General features: G+C 31.0%; 1 protein-coding gene across 2 annotated transcripts; it reads right to left on the bottom strand.

Annotated features, from left to right (window-relative positions):
* Nucleotides 1-1,303: 1,303 nt before the first annotated feature.
* LOC100786328 (squamosa promoter-binding-like protein 7) lies at nucleotides 1,304-11,228 on the bottom strand. Of its 2 annotated transcripts, none has more exons than XM_041006767.1 (4): nucleotides 9,878-11,228; nucleotides 8,583-8,879; nucleotides 7,347-7,465; nucleotides 1,304-1,835 (listed from the first exon to the last, which is right to left on the bottom strand). In XM_041006767.1, the coding sequence occupies exons 1-4, from the start codon at nucleotides 10,246-10,248 to the stop codon at nucleotides 1,588-1,590; spliced, it is 1,035 nt and encodes a 344-aa protein (XP_040862701.1). In that variant the 5' UTR covers nucleotides 10,249-11,228; the 3' UTR covers nucleotides 1,304-1,587. The 2 variants fall into 2 exon arrangements, with proteins under 2 accessions (XP_040862701.1, XP_040862702.1); XM_041006768.1 differs by having other exon boundaries at nucleotides 1,304-1,832; nucleotides 9,878-11,164.
* Nucleotides 11,229-12,936: the final 1,708 nt, after the last annotated feature.

The following is a 12,936-nucleotide window of genomic DNA, read 5'->3' as shown; positions in this document are numbered from 1 at the left end:
AATGATGGGTGTATATTTTTTTTCGAGATGTAGAGAGAGAAAAATTAAAATGTGAAAACGAAATGTAACGATAAAGGAAGATAAATAAAGAAAGAAAAAAAAATAGAGAAGAAGTTATGAAAAAATGTGTCCTTGTATATTTTTGTATGGATAAGAATTAAAGAAGATACTAAAGAACTTATTTACAATACTTTATTTTATTCAACTAACTTGAATTAGATCTCTTTGTTAAATGTTCTTATATATAAATACTTATGTATGAGTAATTTTTTTTAGAGATATAAATTAAATTATAAATAATAATATATTAATAAATTGAATGAAAAACATGATACGTCTTTTTTAAATTTATTAAAATGATGCTATTCAACTTAATGTAATAAAACATACTCATCTAATAAAATTATGTATTTATTTTTGTGCAATATATATTTATATTTTTTTAATATCTATATATATGAAGTCCTTATTATTATTTTATCTTGGAACTCTACAATTTTAAAAACGATCCTGATAAGTTACATCCACTTTTTATATTATCAATGATTTATAACTTTATATAAATTCAACAACTGTCTCTTTACATATACAATGACCCTCATCATGCCTTCACATAACGAAGTTTGTGCAGACAATTATTACTGATCCAATCCTGAAATTTAAACTATATTTACGGGTTATGTTTGAAATTAGTTTTTGAAATTATACTGACCAATCTCTAAATTAACAAAAAAAAAAAAAACCTTAACACTAGCAATTATAGAAAATTTTAGTACCTAATATTACCAAGATATAGTCATTTAGTTCCTATACATCAATCAATTCAATCCTTGATTTTGTTGTACAATAATCGCTTTGGCCACTTATATGCCTAGAGATCAAATTATACAACACTTATCAAATTCAAGCAACCAATTTACACTATTATCAAATTGTGGAATTAAGTTGCTTTTTATGCAATGTTAGAAACCAAAGTGACTAGTTAAGCCAATTTTAAGGACTAAATCGATACACATGCATACATACAAATATTTAATGATCAAGGCAGTTTATGCTTCAGATCAATCAAATCACAAAACAAAATAACCCACTAACCCATGTTCAATGTGGACATCATATACAATGAATTGAGAGATTCATGCTGTGAACTTGGGTTCCTTATAAATTCAAAAGCAAAAGCTATTTGATTTCCCCTTTAAAACGTCTGAGCGGGTTGTAAATTTGTAAAGCAAAATAAAAAGTTCAAATGCAAAATTATTCAATATATGATTTTCAAGTGATTGAATTCAATATAAAACAACCTTGCAAATAAACACTTGGAAACAAGTAGAGATGCAAATACAACATTAGGATTTTTTATTAGCCTAATAAACTAGTCTATAGTTCGCACCCTGACCCTGTAAAGAAGTTCAAACTTTTATTTTTTTAGCAAATTAAAGAATTGAAAACTTGAGACACACTGTCATTTCTTTAGGCATTCCATAAATGTCAACACTCTTTAAAATCTTGTTTCCCTAATCTTTGGATCAAGTAAGTAATTAACCATAACCAGCATTAAGATCTCAAGCTTTTACACACATGGATCCTTCACTGTGTCTGGGGATACATTTGTTGTGGGAAGTAATTGGACTCAGGTTGGATGTCCTTCAAGTCTTCCACTGCATGGTGGTGACTATGCAAATGTGATCTATCTGAAACAAATTGCCTTGCCATGATGGCTGCCCGGTTTTCGGCTATCAATTCGCGCAACGCGGCACTGCATCTTGTGGAGAGATCAGAAGGAGAAAGCCAAGAATCACTTCTTGATGACAGAAGAGAGAGAGCACACCCTCCTGCTGATCATAAGAATGGAGAATCTCCAACCATTAACATATTGTCTAACATCAAAGGAAGTTACATGTTGAGATTATTTTTAGAGAAAAAGGTTATGCACTTACAGTATAACAGTATTACTGTCAGTGTATAGGCGATAGGCATTAAGTTCTTGCTCTTATACTTCTCAACCTTATTTATTTCTCAGCATCCTCACTTAAGTGTTAGATTAAGAAGGGTAAAACATAGGGAGATTTAGATTGCAAAATGCAAGTGTAACCTTACGGAACATAGAGTTTTCCTTTGAAAGGAAATTAAATATATTAATTGTTGGAATCCTCTCAAATCCAAGTCCAGCTCTTAAATAATTCATTAACTTTTAACATCATTAAATAAATTCAGTATATATATAAAATGACCTTCATGGCCTCATGTGAAGTTCAACTGGATTAAATCGTTCAAGAAAATGTATCACGAAAAACATTTCAAACTTGGACTGCAATCTAATTTGGTTGGCACTTAATATTAATTAAATATAGAGCCTAAAAACTTAACCGTTAATCCAAAATTTATTTTATGTTTGACTATCTCTTACTACTAGATATACGCATAATTTTGGTGCAAGTGTTTGAATCACAAATTTTATATGCAAGAGCTACCATATTAAATTATTAATATTATAAGTAACCTAAATAAGACTTCTGCCGTTTTTTTTTCTTCCCTTCTGTTACAAAATATTCTGCAAGTGAGAACTATTTTTAGGAGGAAAAGTAGAAGTAGAAATTACATCAAAATATCCCATAATCACTTAATCTTATCACTATAATTTTTAATTCAGACCACAAGTGGATGATATATATAGATTAGACTTTGATCCCTTATGCTCACAAAAACATTCCTTTGATGTGGTACGCCCGCAATATATATGAATGTTGTGTGCAACCGGGGTATGTTTGTGGATGAATAAAAAATACTGAGACATCTACCCTTTATCCCTACAATGATGTGATGGAAGAACTATCCATAATTCTTCAGCTACTTATAATGAAAATAAGGCTAAAAGGGTGGCTAAAATATATTTTTAGTGATTATATTAGATTTGTATCTTTATATTTGATAAAGTTCAGTTTAGATTATTTTTTGTGTAAAATAAGTCAAAATGATCATTCTTAGATGATAATTTATTTATTTTGGAATATAATTTTAATCCATTTTTTGGCTAATTCAAAACATGATATTGATCATTAAATTCACCTACATATATGAAAACTATAAAACTCAATTGATGTTAAAATCAATCAGAACTAAATATGATAAAAATCATGAGAAAATAAGTCTCACAAACAACTTGAAAATAATTTTTTGATTTGAACTAAAAAATAATTTAATATTAGTTTTTTTAATTTTTTGATTGTTTGGATTTACTTTTCACACAATTTTAACTATCTTTATAACCTTTTTTTTACTCAGAAATAAGTTGGATTCAATAATATTTATGTATGTGAATTTTAATAGAACAAGTTTCAGTGTTAAACAAGTCACAATAAAGTTTAAAATTGTGTTCTAAAATATAAAATGATTATTTTTCATATTTTTTTGGCTCATTTTAAAAATATAAAGAATTAAATTAATTTTTTAAAAAAACAAAAGACCTAATGAATACTACCTAAAACATAAAAGTGAAAGTGTATTTTTACACCCAGGGTGTGAGCAATGTAATAATTCTTAATATTTCCTCTCATCCTCTCATTTTTTTCTTAATATTTTCTAAACTCTCCATGCATCTAAATACTTTTATAAATTTAGCAGGCTTGTTAAAACACAGATTTTGTCTCCAAAATGAAGGAATTGTTTTCCTTTATGAACACACTTGTAATAAATTTGTCTGATAGTATTAGTTTGAAAACTAATTCACAAATCGTTTTATGTATAATGTTTCGTAACTTTTTAAATACTAATGTAATAACTAGTGCCTTGTACGGAGATTAAGTTCATATAATGTTTTGTAATTTTTTAAATATTACAAAATTAATGAAATTTTAAATTATTATTTTCCAATTTTGAACTTATAATATTTCAAGTGATACTTAATTTTAAACTTAGTATATAATTTTCAGCTGCTTCAAACAACGCAAGTGCTACTTAATTTCTTCATTCTTGGGAATTTGATCGTATCTGAATTTCTCCTGTAACAAATTTTAGTAGCAATATTTATGAACTGAAGAAAGAAAGGACAAATCAGTATATACAATTAGGTGTTTTTCAGAAATATTTATAATCACCTGACAGGCTAAAAAATGTATTCATCACCTGACAATTTAAATCAGTGTATACAATTATTTTTTCTTTCTGCATGTTCTACGTTATTACTATATATACAGCGTATTTCAAAAAACGATGGTGGTTTGGGTTTTCGTAATCTACATGCTTTCAACTTGGCCATGTTGGGGAAACAGGGGTGAATGCTTTGCCTTGTCGTACTTTCAAAGCTAAATACTACCCAAGGAGGAATTTCATGGGTGCATCTTTAGGGAACAACCCATCTTTTGTGTGGCAAAGCTTATTTTCTTCCAAGATGGTTTTGAAGGATGGGTTTAGATGGAGAATCGGAAATGGGAAGGATATTGACGTTTGGGGAACAACCATGGCTTTAGAAGGGAGGAAAATGCTTGCATCTCAACCCCAATCGTGGAAGGAGGGCGCGACCTTAAAGTGTCTCATATTATTGACCCATCAACAATTTTCGGGACAATAATATCATTAGCCAATTGTTTTTGCCAGAAGATGCCCATGCAATTTCTAGAATCCCCATCCTACCAATGATACAAAAGGATTCTCGAATTTGGGCACTGAATCAAAACAATATGTACTCTGTACCAAGTGCTTATTATTTTAATAATGAAGAAGTTTGTGAACTATGATGATATGATAGCTGAAGGAGATTGAAAATTCCGCCTAGAGTGAAGTTGTTTTTGGCGTCTGTGCAGGAATTTGTTACGAACAAGAGACAGACTCCGAACCACCAGAGGAGTATCTTGTCCAATTATTTGCCCTCTAAGCAACACGAATGTGGAGTCTACTGCTCACATTTTTGCTATGTGCCACGTAAACTCTGGCTGCTAGAAAATTCTTAAGTTGTACCAACAAGTGGAGGACCTGCTCTTGCACGTTGACAGCTTCACACATTTATTTTTTCAGCTCATGCAATCATTTAATAAACAACATCAACAGAGAATGGGTATGGCCTTATGGAGTATTTGTTGTGGGATGGGAAACAAGAATCGGATGAAGAAGTGATTCACCGAGGAGATATGCTATTCTATGACTGGAGTAGAGCTAAGAATTACTATCCTACTGAAAACACCAGGACCAAGCTCGCTGTTAACTCAACTTGGTCACCACCTGCTGCTGGTGCCTTTACGTGCAATGTGGACGCGAGTTTCTTTATGGATGTAAATGTAACAGGCATGAGACTATCTGTAAGGGATGACCGTGGAAGCCATGTAGTGTCAAGAACGGAGGTGAAAAGGCGAAGCGTGGAGCCTTTTAGAAGTTATGCGGTTTATCCAAGCATTAGGATACCATAATGTCACGATTTAGTCTTTGTAGAGAGACAAATGAATGGTGTTGCTCATACTTTGGCTAGAGTGACACCATCTCTACCTAGTGTCTCTCATTTATCAACCATAAGTATCTTTTCTTACCAAAAAAAAAACTGGGCATTGTTTTTTGTAAGAGACTGGACATACTTGTTGCTCGAGAACGGGAGAAAAACTACATAAGAAATAATTAATAATAAAAAAAAAATTGCCTTCGGTTATGAACCTCAGCAACAGCTATAAGGAGCAATTAGTGCATTTTTGGTAACGTTTAATTTTCAGAGAAATAATTACTGATTTTTCCAAAAAAAAATCAAAAATAAAAATAAACCTAAGTTTAGACTGATGAAATATGCAGACATGATTAAAAAAATTAATTAGAAGAGACCAAAAAATTCTAAATCAGTTTATTGAATAAAATGAATGAGTATTATTAATCTCTTGATATTTAATTCTTACTCAAAAATTAATTAAGAGAGAAATTACACTATATTTTGGATGGTACATAGAATGAGCGATCGATTCAGAGAGAAATACTTATATTCAAAACACATTATGTCTTATTGATTGCATGGTCAAAATCTAAGAAAGAAAAGAATAAATAAGTAATAATAAAAGACATGCAGATGTAAAACAAAAATAGCCTTCAATTTCCAAATTTCACAAAATAGGTTTTATAAGTAGGATTTTACTCTAAAAGTAACAAAGAATAAGAATAAAGTAAATAATATCAATATAAATATTGATGAGAAAATCAATAGTTAATATTTTAACACAAACATGATTTGTTACGCATACACACATAATACATAATAATAGTTAATTTTCTCATCCCTAACTAATTCGCTTATTTTATGAACTTTAGGGAAGCCGGATCCGTGCATGTAATCGGCATTATCATTCTTTCTATCCTTACATTTTTTTTATCCATAGATATTCAGATCACACAAAATTTATAATAACTCATACACATTATTTAACTGATTAAAAACACCTTACTTCCACACATTTATTTAAGTTCAATTTATACATCCAATTTTACCAGACTTCATTTAATTTAGACTAGAATAAGACTCAAATTAATGGCAAGATTAAGCATGTGTTTCGGTAAATAGTTTAAGTCCTCAGTCAATAAACTCTGGTCATATGAAAAATGTGATCGATATTCTGTATCATTCTTTGTACACTTTCATTTTTTTTATCCATAGATATAAAACACAGATAACAAAACACATATATATTATCCAACCAATTAAACACCTTGCTTTTACATATTCATTTAAGTTCAATATACACATCCAATTTTACAAGACTTCATTTAGTTAAGACTAGAATAAGACTCAAATGGCAAGATTAAGGATTTGTTTCGGTAAATAGTTTAAGCCTTATTCAATAAACTCTTGTCATATGAAAACTTATTGGAATAAGTATAAAAGAGTTTATTTTGATAAACAGCACCAAGAAACATATCAAAGTAAGCTAAAAAAGTGTTTATAAAATTAAGTTCAAATAAGCCCCTGGTAAACTCTTACAAATGCCCCCTAATTAAGTAACAAAGATGAGAGACAGCTGCATCCAAATATCATAATAAAAATTTGAAAATTATCATTTCATACTCCAAGGAGTGTATATACAGCTTCAGATTTAAGAAAAAAAGAAAAAAAAGGTTCAATTCCATAAAAACGGTCTGGTTATTTTGAAAAAATATTTTATGTTTTAATTACAAAAATATAACTTTATTTTTAATTCGTTTTCTTCTTTTAAAAGTTTAAATAAGAAATAATAAAAATAACCTTTTATTATTTTATATTTTTATTTTCTTTTTTTTTCACATTACATATATAAACATAAAATAAAAAAAATATTTTCTTAAACCAAATGATTCGCAACAAATGTGATAAAAGAAAGAAAAAAGAAAGAGCCAACACAGTTTACCTTGTGAAGAATTCCTTGCAACAGAATCATGGGAGCTCTTTCTTCTTCTCTCGTTGTGACCTGCTAGTCTCCTCCTACAACTCCTCTTTGAATCATCAAACTCTGACACCACGTGAAACCTAAAAATCAGAAAATTCATTTTCATTTAAACCACTAAAAGAATGTTACCGAAAGATTAAATTCAAACAAAAATGTCGGTAAAATTAATGATTTTCACACTTTTATTCTTCCGATACTGCCTATAAATATAAAAAAATATGAAAAATAATAACATAGCAAGGAAGAATGTGCATAAGAATAACTTACGATATTTGTAAAGTATGCACACGAATCATATATTATTCTTACGACCATCACAACTAATATATACTAAGAAAACGATGTTGTAGGAGGCTCACAAAAATTTAAACTCTTAAACTCACACAAACAATAAAATTAAGAAGAAATAAAAAAGAAGAGAAAGTTACGGAAAGACTGAACTCAAACCAGAGTCAGTAAAAGGCTTGTAAGATCGACTAAAGAATATCATAACACCTTCATTCTTCAGATTCCCATAAAGTCATAACGAAAAACAGGGGAAAAAACCATATGAGAAAAGCAAGTAAATCACTTTACGTACGTACTTAATTCACTTCCACAGAGAAAAAGAAACCCTCTTCTATTTTCTTAGAGAAAACTTAAAAAAAAAAACAAAAATAGCGATTCCGCCGTAGTGAAATTCCGTACTATATTTCTAAAAAATAAAAACATCTGGCGAGACCGCACTCTATATGTAGACATATATTTTCCGCAGAGGTTTTAAACTGCAGTTTCAGCTCCGTAATTATAGAGATTACCAAAATCTTGATATTTCGGACGAAATTGTAGTTAGAAAACATTTTTTAAAACCTTGATGGCTTGATTACTATTTTTGCATTACTTGAATTTGGAGACTATATTCATTAGGACGATTTTTAACTGTTCATAAATAAATTTTTAATTTTTAATTACTTGAATTTGTATTTTATAACTGATACATAATGTTAAAAAATATCATAAAACACTAAAAATCATCTTAAATATTAATTTATTATGTAAAAACTAAAAAATATATTTTTAAATTTCAGAACTAAAAAAAACATATTTCTTAAATTTAAATATTAAAACAATAATTAAACCCTTCTTAATTATCAGATAAATGGGATTATTATTATTATTATTATTATTATTTGAGAAAAATGATAAGAGAATTTGGACCTGCTACACTGTTGGCAAAACCTTTGTTCCATGCCTAAGACCACGACTTTAGGAGCTTTAGAGTGCATCTCACACACCTTGTGCCTCCGATGGTAGTCCTTCGCGTTGAGCAGTGCCACGTGGCACCCTTCCACCTGACACCTCGGCACCGTCGCCGCCGCAAACCCCGCCGCCTTCACCCCCGCACCACCGCCGGAGGAGTACCCTTTCCCTCTCTTATCCCCGAACACCAACCCTCCACCAAAAGTAGCAGCACCAACAACACTTCCACTCCCACTAGTGTCCTCAAAGTAATGCCTCTTCCCTAGCTATTCCCATAAAGTCATAACGAAAAACAGGGGAAAAAACCATATGAGAAAAGCAAGTAAATCACTTTACGTACGTACTTAATTCACTTCCACAGAGAAAAAGAAACCCTCTTCTATTTTCTTAGAGAAAACTTAAAAAAAAAAACAAAAATAGCGATTCCGCCGTAGTGAAATTCCGTACTATATTTCTAAAAAATAAAAACATCTGGCGAGACCGCACTCTATATGTAGACATATATTTTCCGCAGAGGTTTTAAACTGCAGTTTCAGCTCCGTAATTATAGAGATTACCAAAATCTTGATATTTCGGACGAAATTGTAGTTAGAAAACATTTTTTAAAACCTTGATGGCTTGATTACTATTTTTGCATTACTTGAATTTGGAGACTATATTCATTAGGACGATTTTTAACTGTTCATAAATAAATTTTTAATTTTTAATTACTTGAATTTGTATTTTATAACTGATACATAATGTTAAAAAATATCATAAAACACTAAAAATCATCTTAAATATTAATTTATTATGTAAAAACTAAAAAATATATTTTTAAATTTCAGAACTAAAAAAAACATATTTCTTAAATTTAAATATTAAAACAATAATTAAACCCTTCTTAATTATCAGATAAATGGGATTATTATTATTATTATTATTATTATTTGAGAAAAATGATAAGAGAATTTGGACCTGCTACACTGTTGGCAAAACCTTTGTTCCATGCCTAAGACCACGACTTTAGGAGCTTTAGAGTGCATCTCACACACCTTGTGCCTCCGATGGTAGTCCTTCGCGTTGAGCAGTGCCACGTGGCACCCTTCCACCTGACACCTCGGCACCGTCGCCGCCGCAAACCCCGCCGCCTTCACCCCGCACCACCGCCGGAGGAGTACCCTTTCCCTCTCTTATCCCCGAACACCAACCCTCCACCAAAAGTAGCAGCACCAACAACACTTCCACTCCCACTAGTGTCCTCAAAGTAATGCCTCTTCCCTAGCTTCAAGGACATGAGGTGCGGGTCCGGGTGCACGTGGGACCCATCCCCGCCGTACGGATGCTGCTGCTGGCGGTGACCCAAAACCCCGCCGTTTTGAGGAAGAAACATGACGGCGCTGGCCAGTCCTGCCGTCTCATGAAGGATCACGTGGACGGATCCATCATCCATCGACGGAATCCCAGAGGCGACGGGGATGTGAAAAGCGTTGACCAGTCTAGAACTGTTATTATTGTTATTATTATTATTATTACTATTAGTGGGGTTTTCCCATGAATCCCAAGCGAAAGCGTTACCGTTGTTGTTAGTGTTTCCATTTTGGTCTCTGTTGCCGAGGCGGAACATGTTCCCTCCGAACTCCATCTCTCTCTAACGAAAAGAAACCGCTTGTGAAATAATACGACGGAAGCTATGGGAATAGGGATAGGGTTGTGTGGATGATGATGATGATGATGGGGTCGGAACAGAAGTGGAACGGGTGAAGGAACATTTTTCTGAGTGAGATCCTTTCTTGTTGGTGTGAAAAGAGGAAAGAGAAAGTGAGAAAGAGGGTTTTAGGGAGGTGCAGGTTTCCTTGTTTTGATGGTACAAATGGAGAGGGGGTTTAAAGTACCCTCATGAGGAAAAGCTGCAAGGGCTAGGGATTCCTCTAGAGAGTGAATGCGGAGTGCTCCTAAGACCACACGTAAGAGGCGAAATGAGTAATGATAGTAAACGGATCGAAGTTAAGACGAGAGACAGATAGAGAGAGAGAAAGAGAGAGAAAGGAGTGATAAGACACAAGCCGATCAAAAAGGCCTCTCCCCCACAAATATTATGTAAACTGGGTTTCCCGGCTGAATACCGCTGCTGTGTTTGAAAAAATAAAATAATAAATGGATTTGTGCTAATTTTCGTGGGGAATTTATTAATATTTTAGGAAGATTTTTTTAATTATATTTTTTCATTTAATACACTCGAATTCAAAATTTTATATAAAGGGATCAAGTCTTGTTCCAATTAAACTAACACTAATTGGTTATGCAAGTAAATGTATGTAATATTATATTAATATTAACTAGTTTTTTTTTTTTACATGTGTGATGCACCAAGTATGTAGAGGATTTATGTATCTTTATTTGAATTTTATTTATTTATTTATTTACAATAATAAGCATAAATGTTTGTAAAACATGATAATTTTTACTTATTTTTTTATTTAATTGATGTCATTATTTTATCTTAAACATATTTATTTTTATTTAATGAAACTGAATATTTGAACAATTTTTACCAAGAAAATATTTAAAATATAAAAAACAATATTAGAATTAATACAATAAGTGTAGTATTTAACATATGCATAAAAACACATAATAATTAAAATCGGATTGTTTATTTATCTTGTGTTATTCACTCAAGTGTGAAAATACACATAAGCATGACAACTATCAAATAGTGTTATAAATTTTACTTAATTTTTTTATCCGATTAATGCTACAATTTTATCTTTAAAATGTGATTGTCTTCTTTATTTAAGGAAAATGAACTCTTGAGTAATGTTACTAAGAATATGTTTCAAATATGAAAAATCACAATAGGATTAATATATTATTAAGTTAAAAGACACGTATGTCATAAGATGAATTAAGATCTTCAATTATTTTGATTAGATATAAATAATACAAAGGTTAAAAGTTGTGTTTGATACATCAAATTGAAACTGACATTATTCATGATCAGGTAGAGCATTTAAGACTTTATTTAATACTTGACGTCTGAGATTCGTTTTGCAAAAACCATTTTCTTAGGATTTGTCGAATCTTATGAAGCGTAAATGAAGCTCAAGATTTGAGAAATACCAAACAACCATCAAAAGACGCATTATGTTGTAACATGTGCAAACCTATTCTAACCCATCTGAAGTCACTTGTTGTTGTAGTAGTCTACACAAAAGCCAATTAGAGAGACTCATTTGCATGAAGATGGAACTGTACTTAATGCAAGCATTAAATGTTCCAACGACCATAAGACTTCAGACAAAGTTCTAGTGGAAAAATCCAACCGTTGTGAGACAACAGACACTTTAAGAAGAAGACCTATATAAACCCGTGTGAATGTATGTGTATGAAGGTTTTGATGATGCCAAGATATAAGCAGCACAAGAGTACTTCAAGTTAAAATTTAAGATCAAGAAAATAAGATAAGACTTAGTTTATTATTGTTAAAAGAATCTCTTATTGATTAAAAAGGTTTGGCCTCAAAACATGATTTTCAAAATGATTACAAAAAGGTTTTAAAAATATTTTATCATTGCTAAAATAAAGGCTTCTCCACTAGTAATTGATTACTAGGCACTATAATTGATTACCAGAGACAGATTACTATAAAGGCTTTTAAAAAGAAGTTTGAAATTTGAAATTTAAAAGTTGTAATCGATTACCACTTTCTTGTGATCGATTACTAGTAACGAAACTTCAGAAATTCAATTTGAAAAGTCATGACCCTTCAATGTGTAACTGTGTAATCAATTACTAGTAAGATAATTTTTTAAATATATTCTGAAAAGTCACATCTCTTCAAAAGTTTTTGAAAAGCCATCAAGGGCCTATAAATATGTGACTTGTCTACGAAAATCTTCAGATTTTTTCAGAACCTTATTGTCTTATTCTCTCAAGAAATAAATTATTGGTCAAACACTTGCAAATCAATTGAGTATTCTTCTAAGATCTTCAACTTGTATTATCTTCTCTAAAAGAGAGAGAAACATCTGTACTTTCTAAAGATTTGTTGTGATCAAGAGATTGTTTGTCTCTTGAAATGTGAGAATCTTGAACACAAGGGAAATGAATCTCTAGGTGGTTCAGAAGTTGTAAAAGAGTTTTACAAAGATAGTGAAAATCTCAAGTGGATTGCTTAAAGACTGGACTTAGGCACAGGAAGTGGCCGAATCAATATAAATTGAGTTTGTAATTCTCTCTTCCATTATCTCATTTATTTTATTGCAATTAATTTTGTCTTACACATTTAAAGAACATCGATTAAATTGATTGTTGCTTCTTCTTCTGCATT

This window comes from Glycine max, chromosome 11 (genome assembly GCF_000004515.6).
Source record: "Glycine max cultivar Williams 82 chromosome 11, Glycine_max_v4.0, whole genome shotgun sequence".
NCBI lineage: Eukaryota > Viridiplantae > Streptophyta > Magnoliopsida > Fabales > Fabaceae > Glycine > Glycine max.
Note: the sequence above shows the minus strand (reverse complement) of the source record. Positions and strands in the feature narration are given on the sequence as shown.